This window comes from Astatotilapia calliptera, chromosome 11 (assembly GCF_900246225.1).
Source record: "Astatotilapia calliptera chromosome 11, fAstCal1.2, whole genome shotgun sequence".
Classification (NCBI taxonomy): Eukaryota; Metazoa; Chordata; class Actinopteri; order Cichliformes; family Cichlidae; genus Astatotilapia; species Astatotilapia calliptera.
Window position 1 is genome coordinate 5,721,138 of NC_039312.1, and position 23,265 is coordinate 5,744,402.

The following is a 23,265-nucleotide window of genomic DNA, read 5'->3' on the forward strand; positions in this document are numbered from 1 at the left end:
GTTCACAGAGGAGGGATTTTCATTAAATACATTTCATCCTCACTGAGAGATACATGTAAATCACCATTGGTGCTATATGTGCCTTCAGTTCTCAGAGGGATCTTTGCGTTAACTATGGTTGTGGTTTTCTTTTGGGGTATAAGGATTAAGTTCTTGTGTAGCCTGATTAGTCCTGTGTAGGCAGCTATACAATGTACAGCATAAACAGGGACTTTGTGCTTACACTGACCTGCATCTATTGATTTAAAAGCCTCCAGCTTACCCTAGATTCCAGCTGCCACATGATTTTCAGTCTTATTCAGACTTTTTGGCAAACTGTCCTATTAATTATCTATAATTGTCTATAAGGAATCCTAGCTTCAAATATAGACATTTTGGTTTTGGTTTGTTTTAATATGGCGTTGAGGGTGAAAGTTAATTTAATAATCAGAAGTGTAAAATTGTTATCCACTCACTTGTCACTTCGTCTTGTGTGTGCACCTATGATGTACAGTGTAATCCTCTCTTGCATGGATTAGGTTTGTATGTTTACAGCTGACCTGTCTGCAAGATCTTTCATGTGCTGTAAGAAACCTGTTCTGGTATAATAATAATAATAATAATAATAATAATAATAATAATTTAAGAGTAGTAGTGGCCAATTTCCATGTTAAACAATGAGTAAGTAAGCCATGGTAATAGAAACCAATTAGTCCTATGCAGTCAAGTTCAGTTGTCCAATAACTGTATACAAGATTTTCTGGTCCTGTGGACCCGCTTTCCTCTAAATCTCGCGATATGATTTGAATTTCCGAGCCAGAACGAGAACTGTGAACAACAGAGCGAGCTCTGTAGGAGCTGTTGTCGTTCGAAACGGAAAGGATAGGTGGGACCGAAGACACAGGAAAAATAAGTTGGCAAGTAACTGACGGCACTGCAGTGAGACCAGGGATTAAAGAACTGAAACGTTTTCTGAAAAAGAGAGCGTTTCTTCTTTCCTGCTGTCTCCGGAACAAGTGTCACTAGCAACAGACGGTACGTTCTCATCGTTTCTAGCTAACCTGGCTAACTGGTAGCCAATTGCTACCGTTCGCTGTGTTTTGTACTTAGTTAGCTGACTTGCTTTCTGGTAACCGTCAGCTAGACAAGCTATAGAAAATTTCTTGTGGCTCTTAGCTTTGTTTTGTTAACATCACGTGCCCTGCTTTACGTTTGGACACGTGTAAGATATGGTGATAATTGTAAGAATAACGTAAACTGTCCTTAAACACAGTGCACAATGCAGCTAACCGAGCTGTGAATCTGATGTCATTGAGAAGTTTAGTACGTTACACCGACTCGTGGTATTATCACTGCGTTTTTGTTTTTTTGTTTACTCAAAATAGCTACCAAGAACTATACGATTGCAATACTTTCTGTTTAGCCCATTAAAGGCGTTGGACTTCCTTTAATCGACGTCAAGTACGAAGATAAAAATCGTGGTTTCAGAATTTTCTAAGGTTTTGTCCGTCACAGAGAGAGTTTACTAAAATGTAAACCACAGATCTGTGTCAGAGATAAATTTCAGCTCTTAGGCACTGACAGCTAAACATACTACTTTACGGAGGCTGTGAATTAGTAAGCGATTAAAGCACTTTTCAGTAGTAGTAGCAGAAAGAGAAAATAACTGTCGTTAGGTAAACCTTGGTAGCATCAAACTAAATCTTATAAGTTGGTATGTTGGGCTCTCACATATACAAGTAAAATAAAAACATTTTTGGCTCATTTACTTTTCCTAGTCCTTAGCATTTCTTAATTTGCTATTCCAATTTATTTAATATGCCACCGTGAGCTATGATGTTGTAGTAAATGTATTCATTGTATGTACAAAAAATTTAATGTCCCACTTCCCCCAACTGTTATCCGTTTTGATAGTTAACATAACATGATTTGCTTAATGCATTGCACTTGCTCAGTCACTGCTGATTTGGACTGGTGACACTACAAAAAGTATGAGGGATTATTGAGAGAAACACCTAGGAGCCATCCAAAACTTATTTCACTCCACAGCACGATTTTGTTATGTTTTATGACACCTATGTGTGCTTTGAAATATATTCATGTTTGGAACAGCTTCATTGATTTAGTACAAAATGAAAGAAAAGGTCATTCTTCTTCTGTTCCCCGTTTCATCAGTTCGGCTCTGTGTTTGAGGGGAAAAAACAAACAGTGATAATTGCAAAACGTGTTACTGTGTAAATTTAAGTGTAATAAAATCTTTCTGCCAATTGGCTAAGCTGTCTAAACTTGAAGATGGAAAGATGTTAAACCAAGAATTCTCGAAGTCAAACTGAAAAATCTGCAACTTGAAGTTGATGACAGTTGTTCAGATGCTAGGAGCTCACCCACTCATAGCATTACAGCTGTCGCCACAAAGTAAACAAACTATGGGGGAAAAACAGTAGTCAAATCAGAAGAATTAGAGATAAAGTTGAACATGTACACCTTGAGAGTTGGATAATATCTCTAAATTAAAACAAAACAAAAAAAAAGTTGTAACAGATGTTTCAAAGTGTTCCAAAAAAAGTACATCTTCAAATTTCATTAGTACTTCTTGATCTAGGATAGCTCTGATCACATTATTGATAGTGGAAGTTGCTCTGTTGAGAAGTGAATCATTTTTGTTTTATGACGGCTTCACTGCCCACTGTCGCCTACTGTTGGTATCATATTGTTGGCATACCTGCCAGATAAATGACTCCAAAGATAATCAAACTGTGAAAAGTAGAGCTTGTATCAAGAACTAGGTCCTTTAAATTGGATGCCCTTGTGGTTCTGGTTTGTGTGTGTTGTGTTAATCATTTAGCACATGTTTTGCATTATCCATCTTATCTGGGATGCTTCTTTGATATAATTTGCAGAGATCAAGCATCTTGTTTTTCATCATTGATTTATGCTTGTTTACTCCTTTGGTTACATCATTTTATGTTATATTTCATATATAAAGAAATATAAATATATATTTATATTTCTGCCTCTTCTATCTTTTCTGGTTTTGTTACATTAATTTTTAATCAGACATTTGAGTGGTGCATTTAGAGAATCACAAATTACTTCTATAGTTAAATGAAAATTTAATATAATTTCATAATATACATAGAAAATTGTCTTTGCTTTGTCGCTCAATGGGAAAGCTTTCTACTGGAAAGTCCTCCAGATGAGATCATTTTGAGGTTAATACTTTTATTGTGCTTAATAAGCACTAGAGTCTGCTCTCTGGAGTCATCAGTGTTTGGGTGTGAGAGGCCACTATGAACTTGGCAGCATGTTGCCTAGACCTGTGTGTTCTTCCAAAGAAAGGTCATTAGCCCACCATGAGGATCTGGACCTTTATTTTCTGTGTGTATATGTCAGGACCCCATGACCCCCACAATTATTCAGATTTTTTTGTATTCAAAGTAGAAAAAAAAGCATTGAATGGTCAATTTGAAGGAGTATATCAGTGCAATTTTGGGCACCATATGGTTGAGAATAACATTTGTTTTTGGAACATTGCTTCGCTCCGTATTACAGGACTGTTTAGGACATAAATATAACCTTGCTTTCTTGCTGTTTTTGCTAACATTAATACTTGAACAACCAGCAGCACATTCATCCATAACAGCCGGTATTTTAAAATGTATTTCACTTTCCAATAACAGGCCTTATAGATGGACATTAACTGCAATAATAACATGAAAGACTGGTAAGCACTTGGTGAACATTGCAGTCATAATCGGTTCTTGTTAATCCCATAAAATACTGTCCGGTCGCATGCTACACCTCATCACGCACAAAATGCAGGGATTCTCTACTAGACCATCTTCTTAAAGTGCCCTGCATGGTTTGGTTGATTCTTCACAACACTTGCAAACCACTATCCTCTTGTAGTTGCACTTTTCTGTCACCATATGGCAGCGTCAAAAAAAGAAAAGTGAAACATGCTATGTTGTGGACTAATCTTTTTTGCCTCTTTGATTTTTAATTTTAAAAAAACTTTTTTTTTCACCTTCCTTCTCTTTGTAATGAACTCCATTTTCTTTCTCTTTCCTGTTCAGACAATTAGCTTTCTGCCTACACCTAGCATTGTTGCTATCAGGCAGCGACCCGTCAATGTTTTGGAGTGTATGTAAGCATCAGTGCAATGGTTACATACGCATAATCCTTTGTTATGGCAAAGCTACAGAAACGGAAAATTTTGGGAGACAGTAAATACTGCAATATCTATATTTTGAGTAGTGCTGCTACTCGTTCCTCCAGCACATTACTTTAACATATTGAGTAATCTATTACTCAGCAGGCCTGCTGTAGTCATTTGTGTTTGCTAGCTATGAGTGGCTGATTGCTATTCATGATAAATGAAAATGTAGTGAAGGAGGTTATTGAAGTCGGACTCGTATTTGGATGCTCTACATATTGCTTTTTGATCTAAACATGTATGCAGTGCAGTCACAATTAACATGTAGGCCAACTCTTGGACTGCTGTGAAAGACAGATTTACATCGTTTTAGAAGAGTCGCTGATATCAGAGGTTTTTCTTGCACCTCTCTGGCATGGATTTTAAATTATTATTTTCACCCTGTACAGTATAATAGAACTATTTCCCTACTTCCACTATAATTTTGGATTCTTTTGTGTTGCATACTTGCAATTTACTCATTAATTTCTCTCCATTTCCCACCCTCTTCCTGAGCTGTTAGCTCTGTCAGCTGAGCAGAAATGCCAGGATGCTTACCTCATCCTGCTCCCCTCCTTTTGAGGGAAGTCTGAGAGGTTTGGGGGGTGGGGGTGGGGGTAATAGGCAGGCAGCTGGAGACTGTACTGGCTTTGTTGGGTTTGGAAACTTTTCCCTTTCTTCTCCCTGTCTGCCTGCTAGCCTCTCTTTGTACATTAAACAATGCCTTTCCTGTTCACACTGCTGTTGTGATTGTTCTTTGCACTTTTTTTTAAATTCTTTGTATTGCTTAGTCACAATCTGAACACAATCCATTGAGTTTTTGATGTTGTACACCTCATAAGTCTTATTTTTCCTTCGTCTTTTTAGGTGGCGTATATTACATACAATCTTGCATATCATTTTCTGCTACATAGGAAGATAGTCAAATAATCATGCTGGCATGTTTTAAATGTCTTCTCTGTTCAAATTAGTACAGTTAAATCTACCAGCTCAATACACACACCTCCAGACTTCAGCTTGCTCCACACTGTGGCGTAAAGGGTGGAACTCTGTTTGACTTTCATCCCACATCACTCAGTAGTGGTTCAGCTTGTCTGCCAGGATGTTGCTCGGTGTCTGTTCATGATGCAGTGGAACTCTTAGTTCTGCATTGACTGTCCCCAAGCCCATAGAAGCCCAGGAATGTGCATAGAGGCAACATTACACATGAGACCGGCAGGCCAGGAATGCAGCTGCAGTGAGACTGACTGACTACACTGGCTCAGCTGTGTGATGTCAGTTTCTTTCCTGTCATCACTGCTAGTTGACATAGCTATATCTCAATATACCTTTTCATCCATTCGTCTTTAAATCTTCTGTCTTCACTTGTCTGTTGTATATTTCTGTCTCTTTGTTTATCTACAATTCTCAGTATACCGTGTGCCAATCCGTGAGTCCACATACTTTTTGTGTGTGGTTTTCCTTGCCCTTTCATATTAGTCCTTCATACCCTGCTTGTCAGTTATTTAAAAAAAACAAAACCATCTCACTAGTTAACTTCAACGGGTAAAGTTTTTTACTTGGTAGAGAATTCCAGATGTGGAAAGATTGGCATTCTTCTGCGGTGCACACAGGGTTGTCCTGTCCTTTCTGTTACATCAAAAGAAGGTGCTTTAACCTCCATGGCCTCAATGCTTGAACATGAAGAGGTTTCCCCTTCATAATTTTCCTTTCACTCATTCTGACTGAGCTTATGTTTAACCAGAATGTCAACATCGGAGGAGGGAAAAAAAACCCACATTGGGACCTTTCAAATATTTTGTCATTGTTTAGTTGTGTATGTATCTTGTGATGCTTGTGCTTTTCATATCAAGAATTCAATGTCATTCTTTTATGGCATAGGTTAGAGGTTACAAATATAAGCAAATGCCGCACCCGTCTTATAAATCTTAAATATGTGGAGTTTAGTCATTGAAGTATGTGCAAACAATTTGGAAATTCTTAAATCATATGGTACACAATGAGACGGTATGTCTGTGAAATAATGATGATGATTACATGGAACTGTCATCAAAGTCATATGTCTGGAGATGGTTAAATCTCTCAAGCATGAAAGGAACTTTAACACAGTTTTTAGTGAACTTTTTAGGTACATTAAACAATGCCTAGATATGTAATAGATTCTTGTTAATGCCTTTTGGGTGACTGTATCGGGATATTTTTGCACATACATGTAAGAGATTTTAAGTATATGGGAAAACATGAATCACTGCCACAGGAAATCTGTGCTGTTGTTGAGTTTATTGTACCCATGGTTCTCAGCATGTATTTAGTGTGAGGCGTACTCTCCCAGGCTGCAACAGGTCAGTTGAGGTCAGTACTGGATCTGGTCTCTCTCTCTCTCTCTTTTTGTGTGTGTGTCTGTGTGTGTGTGTGTGTGTCTCTCTCTCTCTCTCTCTCTCTGGAATGCCAAATAAACTCAGTCACCAGAGAAATCTGTGGTACATCCACTATCCCTCATCTTTCTGTGCTGTCACTTTTTTTTTTTTTTTTTGTACTTAATCAGGGATGTCGACATTACATTAACTAAAAGATTTTTCTAGTTAACTTGCATTGCCTCTTACTGTGTTTTGTTGCTAACAGGTGTAACAATACAGGGAGTGCAGAATTATTAGGCAAGTTGTATTTTTGAGGAATAATTTTATTATTGAACAACAACCATGTTCTCAATGAACCCAAAAAACTCATTAATATCAAAGCTGAATGTTTTTGGAAGTAGTTTTTAGTTTGTTTTTAGTTTTAGCTATTTTAGGGGGATATCTGTGTGTGCAGGTGACTATTACTGTGCATAATTATTAGGCAACTTAACAAAAAACAAATGTATACCCATTTCAATTATTTATTTTTACCAGTGAAACCAATATAACATCTCCACATTCACAAATATACATTTCTGACATTCAAAAACAAAACAAAAACAAATCAGCGACCAATATAGCCACCTTTCTTTGCAAGGACACTCAAAAGCCTGCCATCCATGGATTCTGTCAGTGTTTTGATCTGTTCACCATCAACATTGCGTGCAGCAGCAACCACAGCCTCCCAGACACTGTTCAGAGAGGTGTACTGTTTTCCCTCCTTGTAAATCTCACATTTGATGATGGACCACAGGTTCTCAATGGGGTTCAGATCAGGTGAACAAGGTGGCCATGTCATTAGTTTTTCTTCTTTTATACCCTTTCTTGCCAGCCACGCTGTGGAGTACTTGGACGCGTGTGATGGAGCATTGTCCTGCATGAAAATCATGTTTTTCTTTTTTTCTTTTTTTTTTTTTTTTTGCCTGTCCCGTTTGGCTCTTTTGCCATCAGAATTGTTGTCTAAAGGCAAAGAAAGATGCCCAACGGATTTACTTTACCAAACTGACCATCCCAGCCTTGCCGTAATGGTCCATTTGATTCACCTTTTATTGTTTATTTTATTTTCACTTACTGAATACGGGACAGACTTGACTGGGGGAAAGAAGGGGAGAAAGAAAGAGGGAAAGAGAAACAGCTGAGAAGAGGGACGGGGGAGAAGGGCAAAAGACAAAAACCAACAGAACGGGCAGAGAAAAAAAAATGCATATATCAATCACCTGGGTCACCTGCTGAGAAAGAAAAAAGAAAACAAGCAGAAGAGAACAAGAGTAATAGAATAAACAACATCACAATGATATATGGGAATATGACAGTAAATACTAAATATTAAACATTATTGTGCAGCACATAAGATCAACAGAACACAGTGTGCTTTGAGGTAGGAGCCAAAAAGGGTGTAGTTTGTGGGTGTGATCACCCGTGTGTACACCTGTGAGCATGGACGCGCTTGTTTTTTGTTTTTTAAAAGGTTCCTTCATGTAATAATCTGCTAGAGGGTGTGGGGGGGCCACAGCCCCGTCCTCCAGGGCATGAAGCAGGTATGGAGGAGATCAAAACTCCAGACATCCAGAGGCCCCCAGAACACAAGAGACCAAGGAAGACCAACAGAGGGGCAGCCGCGCCACTGTCCCAGAAAGAGCTGAGGAGAGTCCCAGATGAGGGCTCACTCAGCAGCCGCGGAGCAGAAGCCAGGGGGAGTTGCAGTGACGCGCCCGTGAGCTCCGCCGGCAGCCAGCCGCGCCTGAGTGACCGAGCCCCAGGCCGAGAGGCCGGGGGCACCCCACCTCCGAAGTGGCCCGAGCAAGCCCCAGGCTCCAGGCCCCGATAAGCGGCCGCCAAGGAGTGAGCCGGTGTGTACCTGGACGCCCATCCCCGGACACAAAGAACCACCAACGCACCAATGTCTGAGGGAGTCCGCCACTGGCAGGGGAAGTGGTGGTAGGGGGAGATAGGCCCTCCAAACCTTGGAGAGCCTGAGATGTCCCCAGAGAGGTGGCGCCTGACACCCAACCTGACCTATAGACACAGACATACAGGCACACACATATACAAACATCCATTCCCACCCTCATGCTCTCATATGCACTTACTCCACACTCAACCAACGTGGAGACAGACATGAAGAGACGCTGTACACACGATCACACTCCCCAAGCGTACTCTACAAACCGGGTCTAGGTACCCTTGCCCCTGGAGGGGGGAACTGCACCCAGACCCAGGTGGTGTTACCCTTTTCCCTGCGGTGGGGGGAGGCAGACCGCCCCGACTCCGCAGCAGCAGGAAGGCCCCACACTCCAGACCGCAGTCGGACGGCCAACTCCTCCTCCTAGCCCCCCCGCTCCAGCAGGTCGCAGAGAATGGGGGTGAGAGAAGACTCCAAACCTCCCTCCACCCGCTCATTGTAGTGTTGATGCATGTGTGTTCTAAGGTGCATTTAAAACCCAGGAGGGCATGGAGCTACCTGCCAGAGAGCAGCAGGTAAGCGCATGGTCCCTCCTGCTAGCCCTCAATGTCTATGTGTATTTAAAATTGAGAGGTGGGCAACGACGCCAGGGGTGGGGTGTACACCCTGATGGTACTTTGGGTTCCGTGTATCGTGCCCACCCCCAAGATCCTATATGTATGTGTAATGAGAGTGTGAGTAATGTGAATGTCTAAGTTGTGGGATAAAATTGAGGCAGAGGCAGCCAGAAGGGGACAGAGGGGTAGCCTCATGTTTTTCTTGAAGGATGCAGACTTCTTCCTGTACCACTGCTTGAAGAAGGTGTCTTCCAGAAACTGGCAGTAGGACTGGGAGTTGAGCTTTACTCCATCCTCAACCCGAGAAGGCCCCACAAGCTCATCTTTGATGATACCAGCCCAAACCAGTACTCCACCTCCACCTTGCTGGCGTCTGAGTCGGACTGGAGCTCTCTGCCCTTTACCAATCCAGCCACGGGCCCATCCATCTGGCCCATCAAGACTCACTCTCATTTCATCAGTCCATAAAACCTTAGAAAAACCAGTCTTGAGATATTTCTTGGCCCAGTCTTGACGTTTCAGCTTGTGTGTCTTGTTCAGTGGTGGTCGTCTTTCAGCCTTTCTTACCTTGGCCATGTCTCTGAGTATTGCACACCTTGTGCTTTTGGGCACTCCAGTGATGTTGCAGCTCTGAAATATGGCCAAACTGGTGGCAAGTGGCATCTTGGCAGCTGCACGCTTGACTTTTCTCAGTTCATGGGCAGTTATTTTGCGCCTTGGTTTTTCCACACGCTTCTTCAGAATCAGAATCAGAAAGGGGTTTATTGCCAAATGTTGAGCAGGTTTACAACATTAGGAAATTGCTGCGGTTCTTGCGACCCTGTTGACTATTTTGAATGAAACGCTTGATTGTTCGATGATCACGCTTCAGAAGCTTTGCAATTTTGAGACTGCTGCATCCCTCTGCAAGATATCTCACTATTTTTGACTTTTCTGAGCCTGTCAAGTCCTTCTTTTGACCCATTTTGCCAAAGGAAAGGACGTTGCCTAATAATTATGCACACCTGATATAGGGTGTTGATGTCATTAGACCACACCCCTTCTCATTACAGAGATGCACATCACCTAATATGCTTAATTGGTAGTAGGCTTTTGAGCCTATACAGCTTGGAGTAAGACAACATGCATGAAGAGGATGATGTGGACAAAATACTCATTTGCCTAATAATTCTGCACTCCCTGTAAAGTTAAATTTTAACAAACTAAATGATAATGATTGTAGCAACTAATGTTATAAGCAGAAACCAGCTCGGTTTATGCAACTGTTCGTTCACTATGGGAGTGTAAACAAGATAATTTGTCTTTGTGAATGTTGTCTGAATGCTTCTGAGTCTTTAAAGTGGAACCAGTGCAGAAGTACGAACAGGAGGCAACTCTTGTTGTTGCTGGAAAAAAACAAAGGTCTATGGTGAAAATGGCCCTTTGCGCTTTAACTTCAAAACTTTCTTGATGAGCTTCTAGTTTTAATAATCTTAATAATAGTTTTGTAGATTTTGGTCCTGATAGGAGTCATAAAGGAGGCTAAAGCTGCACATATGTGCTTATCTTGTGAGCACAACACATAAATGCAAATATGCAATGTCTTGGTTTTACAGTCAGAGCTTCTCTTGTTGGCCACGTCCAGATTCAGGACACCCAACATGTAAAGGCTCAGGTGTCCACTTTGTTTAGCATTTGTTTGTGGAAGATATATTTGTTTGCAAGTTAGGTTTTTATTTATACATCACATAAAATGCATCTGTGATGAGCTTGAGACTAGATTCTCTCCATACCTTTTTTTTTTCTGCATTTCATGGGGTGTGAATAACCTTTATTCCAAATGTGTTTAAATATATTTTACAAATCCGTTTTTCTTAAGTCTGAGAAAGGATCAAGGCTGCAGAACCTGTGTGGAAAATGAAATGAGCTTGTGAAGATGTAAGAATCAGTTTTAACTTTTTTGCCTATTAGTTTTCATCAATTACCTGTGAAAACAAGATGACTAGATCCAATCAGAATTAAGTTGTGTAGTGAAATGGGAGGCAGTGATCCAATAAGAAGTAATCTCCTTGTGTAGCAAGGTTAGATTTTTCCAATTTGAACTGCTGTCAACAAACAAGGTTGGAGGCTCCCGGCTTTTTGTTTTTTGTGTTCATGGTCTGGCTGCATGGCTGAGTTCAGCATACACTTATGTTTAAAAATCACTCTGGGTTTTTGACTAGCTTAGTGTTAGCATGTTGTCTGTGTAGAGCCTTGCAAAGAGCTCAAGTTCTGTTAGCAGCATAATGCAGTTGTTTCTGTCCTGGATGCATTTTGCACTTTACCATTGCACATATCTCAACCATCCCATCCTTAATATAGATAAAATTATTGTCCAAGTCCACACTGTAGACTGCACCACTATTTTCCTCCAGCACACAAACTGAAATCAGGTGATTGTAGTGCAAGTGAAATCGATAAGCGGATTGGCAAGCAGACTAACAATTCCAAGGAACTGAACTACTGGGAACCGGTTCTCTACAAGTTCTTGATTCCCATACCTATCTATAACAGAAAAGGCCTGGACTAAGAATTACTCCATATTTTTTCTGCGTCAGTTCTTTCCCCTATCTCTCCTGGATTTCGCAGAAAAACATCCCACACACGGGTGTGTTTCATTGTATGGATGGAACACACACTCTCTCTCTCTCTCACACACACACACACACACACACACACACACACACACACACACACACACACACACACACACACAGAAAGTAATGAAACATAAAATAGAGATTAAAGACCAACAACCAAACACACATCAACAACAATCTGAGAACAGAGGACAGATAACAGCAAATTGAGAAGTTGGTGAGCTTGAACTGATAGAGAATAGATGTCTGTTCTGAGCCTACGAGAATGCAAATGGTCCAAGTCATTACTGAGCCAGCTCGCTGCAAAGTCGGTGTGATGCTGAATTCCACTGATGTGTGAACAGCACAGCCAGTATTCTGTGTGTTCACTGCTGGTGAGTGGGTGTCATATGTGCTTCGTCCTCCATGCTCTATCAGGCAACTCCCTCACCTAAACCACAGAGTTTTTTCAGTATTGCAAATATTTTCGAGACGGACCATGTGAGAAAGGAAATGGTGGAAAATAATCTTGTTTTTTCTGATATTATCTGAAATTCATGGATGAAATTATCTTAAATAGGCTTTTGCTTTATTTTTACTTTTTGTTTCTCTGGGGTGGAGAGAAGCCAGCTTGTTAATAAATAAAAAAACAAAAAACAAACCCTCAGACTAAAAATACGCTGAAATGAAAGTGCATATAAATTTAGTTTGCACATAAATTAAAAAACAAAACGGCTCTCTTTTTAGGTGATGAGATTCATTGGTAGTTTGGACTGTGTTAATGTATTTACCGCACGATAAGGCGCACATAAAATCCTTAAATCTTCACAAAAATCGACAGTGCGCCTTATAATCTAGTTAGCCTTATGTATGAATTTTGGTTTGTGCTTACCGCAAACCAATTTTATGTGGTACACGATGCTCAAAAATCTGTCAAAATTTTTTTTGTGCCACTTTTCGGAGCATTACAGTTACTGTTGCAAGGAGCCTCACGGAGTAATACGTACTGTGCTTCAACACAATATTACCGTGTTGTGTGTGTGTGTGTGTGTGTGTGTGTGTGTGTGTGTATAACGACTTCAAAATGGCGCCTGCGAAGAGACACTCTTACAAAGCGGATTTTAAACTCCGAGCAATCAGTTGTACAGTAGAAAATGGAAATGGAGCAGCTGCGAGACAATTTGGCATTAATGAGTCCATGGTGCGCAAGTGGAGGAAGCAAGAAGATGACCTAAAACAAGTAAAGAAGACCAAAAGGAGTTTCCGAGGGAACAAGGACAAAATTGAACAGTGGGTTATTGAACAGAGAACAGCAGGTAGAAGTGTCTCTACTGTCTCTATTCGACTCAAGGCAACAGTGGTAGCACGTGACATGCAGATTAACGACTTTGAGGGGGACCTTTTTGGTGTTTCAGTTTTATGAAAAGGCATAATCTCTCAATCCGCACAAGAACTACTGTCTCACAGCAACTGCCAAACGATTACAAAGAAAAGTTGGCCATTGAACCGTACTGTCGAGAAAACCGCTACCAGTATGATATCTATATGCACCACAGGGAACAAGAAGTCATCCTTCACTGTAGTTCTGGGCTGCTAAGCTAATGGCCAGAAACACCCATGGTCATTTTCAAGAGGAAGACTTTGCCAAAAGAAAAGTTTCCAGCCGGCGTCATCGTCAAGGCTAACTCAAAGGGCTGGATGGACAAGGAGAAGATGAGCGAGTGGCTGAGGGAAGTTTATGTCAATGGCTTTTTCCACAAATCTCCGTCTCTTTTGATCTACGACTCCATGCGCGCCAATCAAGGCTGTCAAAACCCAAGTAAAGCATACTAATTCGGAGCTTGCCGTCATTCCAGGTGGATTAACCAAAGAACTATTGGTGTCAACAGGTCGTTCAAAGTTAAATTACGAGCTGCGTGGGAGCATTGAATGACAGAAGGTGAACACACATTCACCAAGACAGGGAGGCAACGCTGAGCGAGTTACGCCACTATCTGCCAATGGATCGTGGATGCTTGGGCTAAGGTATCAGTCTCAAGTAGGGATGGATATCGTTTAGGTTTTATCCGATACTGGTGCCAAATCGGTACTTTTGAAACTGTGCCGGTGCTCAAACCGGTGCTTAAAGAATGGAGAACACAAAATTGGTCCAAAAACCTCTCATGTTCAGCTGTTTTTTTGTAAAAAGATAACAATGTTAGCCTTTTCTGCAGCTATGGGGCATATATGGTATCACTCTTGGCTGGAAGCAGTGCTTAAACAATGGAAAAAACACAAACTTTGTCCTAAACCTCTCATGTTTAACTGTTTTCCACTTTTTCTTTGGTCATTTTAGCCTTTTTAGCCAGGGTGAAGGGAGTATCTGCCATCAAACAAGAGGACAGCCGCATGTAGCTATGATGATGTTTGCTAGTTCACCTTACCTGCATTAATGTAATAACGTGGTTAGCCTACTCAACGTAAATTAGCTACTCACGCAGAGAAGAACGGCTGCTGCCACCATCATCTGTCATCATTTCTGCTACACTGGCAGGGCTAGGGGCCAGGACTCTCCTCTTCGTGTTTTTGGGGGATGTTGCATAACAGGCAACCCACCCGCAGTAGAGGTGCTCGGTGTGAGGTCTCGCAGCAAGCTATCAAATACGGCGCACTTCTGGGCTTTTAAAAAAAAAACCGCTATGCGTCGCCAGGTGTTTCATCGGATTTTAGGTGTTACCTCCTTTGACAGTATCACAATATCAGCTTAAAGCACTTGTTGCAGGCTGCTGAGTTTGCATCTTTTGCTGTGAAGTACAGCCAGACTTTTGACCGCTTCGCCTTGGACATTTTTAATCTGTAGCTCTGCTCTAACAGAACGTACGTACCTGGCCCCGCCTACTATCCTCGGAAACGTAAAATGATTGGCTAGAATCTAAAGTGTATCACAGCTCAGGGAAAAAAAAGCACCGAAATAAAGCACCGAAATGTGCGCTGCTTTTCGGTCTGGTTACTACCGTTTATGTCAGAACCGGTGCCATCATGGCACCGGACACCGGTACCCATCCCTAGTCTCAAGTGTCGTCCGAGCTTTCATGAAGGCTGGAATAATCACTGAACAGCTAAGTAACAGCAACAAGACTGATTCAGATAATGATGAGAGGGATCCGGGCATGCTTGATGCTGAAATTGCCCAGCTGTTTAACTCAGACACTGAAGGTGAAGAGGTTGATGGATTTGTGGAAGTTGAATGAACTGAAAACGTAAGTGTATTGTTCAATATTTGATTTTTTACAGCTTAACAATGTTAATAGTTACTGTGAATGAGTTGTTTAAAGTTTAACTCATCTGATTGTTTTATTTTGCTGAATGCATTTTAAACGCCTTTTAATCCAGCGTGAGAAGGATCCGGGCATGCTTGATGCCGAAATTGCGCAGCTGTTTACCGTAACCGTGAAGAATTTGATGGAATTGTGGAAGTTGAATGTACTGGAAAGAGTTACTGTGAATGAGCTTAATAAAGGTCGAGTTATCTGACTGTTTTGTTTGTCTTAATGCACCTTATAATATGGTGCACATACAGTTGTATGGTGCACAACTGTATGTATGAAAACAGACCCAGTCTTCAACAGTGCGCCTTATAATCCAGTGCGCGTTATAGTGCGGAAAATACAGTAAACTGACACACAGAGAAACGCTTTAACTGCTGACCACAGTTTGGGGCCAAGAAGCCGACATAGGTGTTTGATTTTGTGAGTGTCTTACCCAGGGTCTTGAGATGAGACTGCTGGGCAAGTCTAGCTACATCATCAGTCCTCTCATCACACACATGCACACACAGCTATCTGCTCAGCAGCGATAAGCCCAGTCATTCACTCCTTGGCTGATTTAGATGCGGTGGTAGCTTTGTGACAGACACCAAGGTCAGGATAAAGCACCTGCCGTACATTTTCCTTTTCATGGGTGAATGAAAGTTATTAGCCTTTGTCATCCAGTGCACTTCACACTGTACCCTCATTTCTTTCTGCTTTCATTTCTGCTCACAATACAGTGCACCTACATGTAGCAGTAGTAGTATGGGAGTTTGTTGTTTGCAACATATTTTAGAGTCACAGCATATGTAACTGTTTTAACAGTCTTTCATTGGTCTTACAATGGTAGAAAGCAGGGTTGCAGCCAGCTGATGTTTAAGCTGCTACAGTAGAACTGTGTTGCTATAATGCTAATTCCATGTGTGTGACAGAATAGCAAATCTTGATATTCTGTGCAGGTAGGAGACGTGGTGAAGTCGATCTGTGCCTGAGTGTGAAAAGAATGTTATGTGCACATATGTGACAGCAAATATGATTTAACTTTGTAAATAAATCGAAACCATATTTAAAAGCACTGAATGGTTTAGCCTACCTTTTATTAATAGACAGAAATGTTTGAATATTGGCTAAGGAGGTAAAATGGTTATAATTCCTAACATTTGTCTGGTTCTGTAATAACTTTCTAAACTCTTTAAGATTTTCATGCTCTTTCAGGTGTAAAAGGAACAGTAGGCTAATTTACAGTTATCCCTTTTGTCTTTAAATAAATTCTGGTGGGAGGTCGTCTTTTACCTCATTGGCTACTGGGCTTTTTATACATTAGTTGAAACACCGGGAAGTTTTACTTAATCTCCAGCATGAAGCAAAGCAATATACTTAGCATAACATATATGTTTGTCATACCAAGTTGAGAGAAATAAAACAAATCTTCATCCAGTCCCATTTCTTTCTAACTGATGTGTCACTGCAGCCCTAGACTTCCTCTTAAAAAAAAAAAAAAACACAGCCAGTTCTGCCTGCCACATCAAGATTTCCTGTTTTCTGTCCCAACTCACAGCTAGAGGAGTCAGACTTGAGGAACAGGGAGAAGATAAAAAGGATGAAATTGTGGAGAGAATGAACTGCTTATGTTTGAGAGCAGCAAGATGTTGGTGCTGGTAGTGCCAGTGGTTTGGTTGCAGCTGTGCAGCTGTTGTGCATAGTACTGAGTGCTGCTTTTGATGTTGGGGTGTAGTGATGGTGGTAGAGATTTGTGTACTATAGTTTCAGCTCTTATGAAGTATGCACATGGATACAGTGGGTGAGAAAACATACTTAGCAGCCCTCTTTACTGTTTAAATTCTTACTACACAACTACTGTGTGGGGGTAGTTTTAGGGGTATGTGTATATCCCCTGGCAATACTCTGCATGTGTTTCCATTCCTCTGCATAGTTCATCGCCAAGGTGTAACCAAAGACACAGATAAACAAATACACATTCAGGGATCGACACACAGCAAGCAAATTGTAGCTCCGTAGCAACACTCTCTGAAAATAACAGACATCCTTTATCTATCTTTGTCATCAACACTCCCAGAAACACATGGCATAACACACGCAGAATCAGTATGGATAACTGGTGTTCTGCTGTTTTGAACTGCGATACAAAACTATCGGGTAAAAAATTGCACCTATGCAATTTATAATGGTTGCCCTTTTCTTGCTTGTCTTACAGTTTTGATGACGTTTGGCCCTACTACTCAAAACATATGACATGCATTTTCTCTCCTTGAACATTTTTCCAGCTTCTCCCTGGATAAATCTCTCAAAATAGACACTTTTTTTCCAAGCAATTTAAGATGTTAATTATAAATCAGGACATTTATTTCTCCACAAGCTGTACGAATGCACAGTTTAATGGAGAGCCTCTTTTGAACAGTTGAACAGAGGGCTTATATTGTTAGCTATTGAAAAAGGAAAGTGCTTGCATAATTACAGTTGATTACAGCTGTGTGTAGCATTAGAAATGAGGAAACATGCTTTCACTTACATCTGTTATTCAACAACTAGAAACCATACTGCTTCTTTTTTTAAAAATTTTATTCTTTAGTACATTTATCGAGGCAACGTCAAGCAAGTGCACGTTGTATCAAAACCCAACTCCCAAAAAGCTCATTTTGGTTGCAGCTTCTTTTGCCTTAGCATCTCTTTACATAATGTCTCTCAGTCACCCTCTCTTTTGGCTGTGTTTCACTCACACCTTCTAAACATGCCAAATTCTTAAGGCCTATTATACTTGCCATTCTCGCCCTCGTAAACTGCACTATGTGCCAAAAGTGATGTCACAGCCACTGGCCAAGCCACACTCTGGTTGCTGCAGCTAATTTGGAAACATGACTTGTGATTGTGTCAGTTTTTCCCCCCCATTTTAATGCTACATCACTGGAAAAATTCAATGATTCCTAGATACAAAGTTTTAAATAAGTGGACTTTCTGAAGAAAACTGAAAAATACTTGAGATGTCTGTGCTGCTTTTATTCCTGATGTGGAGGTTTTGTCTGAGTGGTAACACCCACTGTTTTGGATAATACTGCTTTCAGATACCCATGCCCTTGTATAAATGGTTATGGGTTATGGTGATCACTGTTGTCACTGTGAGTGACATGACTACTGTAGTGACCATAATGGGTCCTTTAAGTCGACAAAACATCTATTAGATTAGGTCAGAAGCCATCTAAATGACTAAAAGCATAAACGCACTCAGAGGTCACATGAGTCATTACTTTTTATAATGAGAGAACCATCTTTGTGTTGGCTAAGGTGACCGTTTGTATTTCAACAATTATGAGAGTAACATATTGCTTAGACTATGCTATGAAAAACGCTTTAGCAGATGTTATACTGAATAAGCAAAATGTCAACAGGTAGCAGCTGGACAGGAATACTACAGCTCAAAAGAGCAGATTTTAGAGGAAGTTAAATGATATTAAAAATATTTTCAATTCTTAGAATTTGAACTTACATCCAGCAAGACTGTTTATCCTTTGACTCTTTATCTTTTCTAAACTGTAGTATACTGTGTTGTTTTTGCTTTCTCTAGGTTCTGTTGCATCGGTTTCACACCAGTTGGCCCCCACCCCTCCGCCAAAATCCGGCTATTAGATGTGACCACGAGGTTGATCAGGAGAAGCCATCATGTCTTAAACACAGAAGGGCCCTCTGGAGCCCTATCGCCCCACCATGGCCCGCCATCCCCCTCCCCCTCCTCTCCCTCCCTCGTGCACCACCTTACCCCCTCTCCAAGCCCCATCCAAATCCCAGACCTTTCTGCCCATGTGAGAGACAGGCTACCCAACCCTGGCTCCCCACTGGCGCATCCCTCCCCTCCCACTGGAGAGATGAGCTTGCAAAAGCACCAGCAGCTGGGGCGAGGAAGTGGTGGGGTAATGGGTTCTGATCGGGACCTGCAGTCCACTGCTTCCTCCATCTCTCTGCCCTCTGTGAAGAAGGCCCCCAAAAAGAGGCGTCTCTCCCTAGCCTCGCTTTTTAGGCGACGAGGACGAGAGTCTAAATCAGGCCGCCAAAGGTCCCGAGACCTGCAGCACTCTGGACCCGGAGGGCTAGGAGGGGTGGATGGCATCGCCAGTATTGAGAGTATCCACTCTGAGATGTGTAATGATAAGAACTCTGCCTTCTTTGCTGTGGCTGGGACCGGAGCTGCCTCGTCTGCTGCTGCTGCTGCTGCTGCCTCCACCTCATCTGCCTCGGGGCCTTGTTCCTCTACCTCCTCATCCTCCAAGGTAGGGGGTGGGGTTGGGGCAGAGCTACTGGAGTGCCCGCTGTGCCTTTTGCGTCACTCCAGGGAGAGCTTCCCTGACATCATGACCTGTCACCACCGCTCCTGCATTGATTGCCTGCGCCAGTACCTACGCATTGAAATCTCAGAGTCCCGTGTCAACATTAGCTGCCCTGAGTGTTCAGAGCGCTTCAACCCACACGACATCCGTATGATCCTGGGAGACCACGCACTGATGGAGAAATATGAGGAATTCATGCTGAGGAGGTGGCTGGTAGCTGATCCAGACTGCCGCTGGTGTCCTGCACCAGACTGTGGGTAAGTAGTTAATTAAAATACTTGGGATTTAGTGGACCATGGAAATTTAAAGTTTGTTACCACCCTCAATGAAGGCAAACAAATGTCCAGTGTGTGTGTGTGTGTGTGTGTTCGTGTGTTCCCAAGTCGGCTGCTGAGTGTGAGACTTGTTTCTAATTGGAAATTACTTAAATTTATCAACAAGCTAGTTGTGCAGTTTCAGCTGAGTCTCAGTTCGCTGCTTGCTCATGGGGGTACCTAAATGGTAAATAGTTCTACTTTTTAAAAAATAAAAAAGTTATCCAAATCCAAAAATTGAGAACTTAATAATGATCAAATAAATAAATATTGGAATAGTTGGAATATTAACTTCTTTTCATAGTGTCTCAAATTGCTCACCTTGAGATTGAGAAAGCTTATCTTGGGTCCCGCCTTAAGCATAGTTGCTTGAAGTCACAGAATGTCGTTCACTTTCTGTGGTCTCTGGTCATCAAGTCACTTCCTGTGTGGATACTGCTTGAAGTACATGTGAAACACCACATATACTGACTGACACGGCGGAGAGACACAACTCCAAAACCTCGAGCGGTGGAAGTGAGTGAAAGAAAAGCGACATAGCGCGTTTGACCTCGGCTGTTGTAAGAATGAACTCATATCAAGTGGTACGGCGCATTAAGCTATGGTGTTTCTGTCTCACTGTCAACTGACGGGAATGATGAATTTCTCAACCTGACATCTTCGTGGAGGACAAAAACAATCACACAGGCCCAGGATCCTCCAGCAGCCACTGTGCCCAGGCTCCTCTAGCAAGGCACCAACAAGTAAATCGACAGACTTCAACGGGCCATCACAAGGTAATACCAATCTCATCATTTTCAAAATGCCGCCTAAAAAAGCAAACCCAGGAGTTGAAGAGGAGTTGGAAGAGATTAGGAAATCGCTTAATTTCATGTCTGATGAACTGAGTAAAGTGGCTAAACAACAAGGTATGCTACATGACCTAATGGATGAAATAAAACAACTAAAAAACCTCATAAAGGACAAGGACAAGAAAATAGACGACTTGGAACGGCAAATCGAGGACCTTGAACAATACACAAGAATGGATGATTTAGTCATAAGTGGACTGGAGACGCAACACCGAACCTACGCCAGAGTAACAGCTGGCGGAGGTAAAGATGGTGAAGATGCTCCGGTAGAGGAGCTGCAAACGCTTGAACAGCAAGTGATAAAAATTCCTTCAAACGAAGAATGTAAGTATTCAGAGCCATCATATTGTAGCATGCCACACACTCCCCAGTAAAGACAGTAAAACAAAGGCAGCAATTATTCTTCGGCTTGTGAGTCGCAAAACAAAGATTGAGTTACTGAAACAGGGTAAGAAGCTAAAACGGACCGGTGTATATTTAAATGAACATTTAACGAAAAAGACTGCTGAAATTGCAAGATAGGCACGCAGCCTGACAAAACAAAATAAGATACAAGCAACATGGACGAGGAACAGCAAAGTAATGATAAGACTAAATGGCAATCCCGAAGAAGCGAAAGTTGTGATGATAAGAGAACTCAAAGACTTAGAGCAATATAAATAATCAGGAATCTGCTATGGAAACTATTGGAAAAGTGACGATTGGATAATGAGCAATGGGTATGGAAAGTGTTTCTGGCCTTATGGCTCAAAAAACAATGGAAAAAACAACAACAAAAACAAAAAACACATAAATGACAAGTTTGGACACAGATTATAGGTTTCCATTCAGAGATATTGAAGAGGAAGAATTTGAGTATGAAAAGGACTGTCAAGGTGGTTATTTTGCCACACACACTGAGAAATCGAACTTCAAAACGTTTAATTATGCTGAACACAACATGCATGACCCTGAAAGTAACATTGACCCAGATAACCACTTCTACAATAACAACAATAGTACTTGTGAGTACTATACAGATGACCAATTCAATATGAATATTAAAATGGCAAATGCATTGTCGGTCATACATTTCAATAGTAGAAGCCTGTATAAAATATTTCTAAAATTACAGAATGTTTAAGTAAGTTAAAAAAAGTTTAATATAATTGCAATATCAGAAACATGGCTCAATAATGAGAAAGTTAGTGAAATGGGACTGGAAGGATGCGAATTATTTACAATGAACAGGGTGAATAAAAAAGGAGGTGGTGTTGCTTTATATGTAGATAAAGTTTTGAAATGTAGTCTGATTGAATGTATGTCAAGCACCATAGATAACGTATTGGAATGTGTTACTATTGAAATCCATGTTGAAAAAGCTAGTAATATAATTATAAGTTGCATCTATAGGACACCAGGATCATTGAGACATTCAATGAAAAACTTGCTATGTTTAGCAACCTAAATGATAAAAAAGTGCAAATAATTTGTGGTGATTTTAATATAGATTTGCTAAACCCAAATGGACATCAGAAAACAACAGATTTCATCAATACAATGTATAGTAACTCCCTTTTCCCTGTAATTATAAAACCAAGTAGAATAACAATTGATACAGCTACATTGATAGATTATATATTCACAAATAAAATTGACCATGAAATAGTAGGTGGACTTCTTATAACTGATATAAGCGATCATCTTCCTGTTTTTGCAATTTTCTAAAATTATTTTGGGATTAAAACTAAACAAAAGAATCAAACATTTGATATGATACGACATAGAACAACAAGAGCCATTACTGCCCTCCAGGTGGACTTAAAGGAACACAATAGGAATGAGGTTTTTGCAAATGAAGATTCAAATAGTGCATATGATGCATCCCTATCAACTGTAATTTCACTATATGAAAAACATTGTCCTTTAATGAAAATCACTAGAAAGCATCACAGATCAAATAAGCCATGGATCACAAAGGGGATAGAAGATGCATGTAAAAAGAAAAATAATCTATATAAGAGAGTCATAAAACCGAGGACAAAAGATGCTGAAATAAAGTACAAGTTATATGAAAATAGATTAGTAAATATTATAAGAACAAGTAAGAAAGAATATTACCACAAATTATTGGAGCAAAGTAGAAGTAACACACAAGAAACATGGAAGATATTAAATAGTATAATCAAAAAGGGCTCAAAAAATAAGAATTATCCAGACTATTTCAAAAAAGATAAAGATATTGTGCTTGATAAAACGAAAGACATTGCAAATGAATTTAATGATTTCTTTGTAAATGTTGGCTTTAATTTAGCAAAAGAAATTCCAGAGTCAAGAAATAATAATGACTTAAATAAACATATTACTCAGAATGTGTCCTCCATGTTTATTGGTGCTGTAACTCATAGAGAAATAATTAACATTGTGAAGGCATTTAAAAATAAAAAGTCCACTGACTGTTTTGGTATTGACATGATATTAGTTAAAAGTATTATAGAATATATATAGTGCAACCTTTCGCATACATTTGTAATCTGTCCTTTCGAACTGGTGTGTTTCCCTCACAAATGAAAATAGCAAAAGTTATTCCAATCCATAAAAACGGAGAGAGATGTCAGTTTACCAATTACAGGCCAATATCATTACTCCCACAGTTCTCAAAAATTTTAGAAAAGTTTTTTGTTAATAGACTTGATAAATATATTGAGAAGCATAATCTCCTAAGCGATAACCAATATGGCTTTAGAGTGAAAAGGTCCACTTCGATGGCAGTGATGGAACTTGTAGAAGGGATATCTAATGATATAGAT

At 40.6% G+C, this 23,265-nt stretch overlaps 1 protein-coding gene across 1 annotated transcript in view; it reads left to right on the plus strand.

Annotated features, from left to right (window-relative positions):
* The first annotated feature begins 958 nt into the window (after window positions 1-958).
* Window positions 959-23,265, plus strand: part of LOC113032696 (E3 ubiquitin-protein ligase RNF19A) — a 34,672-nt gene continuing 12,365 nt past the window's right edge. Inside the window, exons 1-2 of the mRNA XM_026185730.1 lie at window positions 959-1,014; window positions 18,555-19,568. Coding sequence (XP_026041515.1) covers window positions 18,853-19,568 — 716 coding nt within the window. The 5' untranslated portion in view covers window positions 959-1,014; window positions 18,555-18,852. The remainder of the gene's footprint in view (window positions 1,015-18,554; window positions 19,569-23,265) is intronic.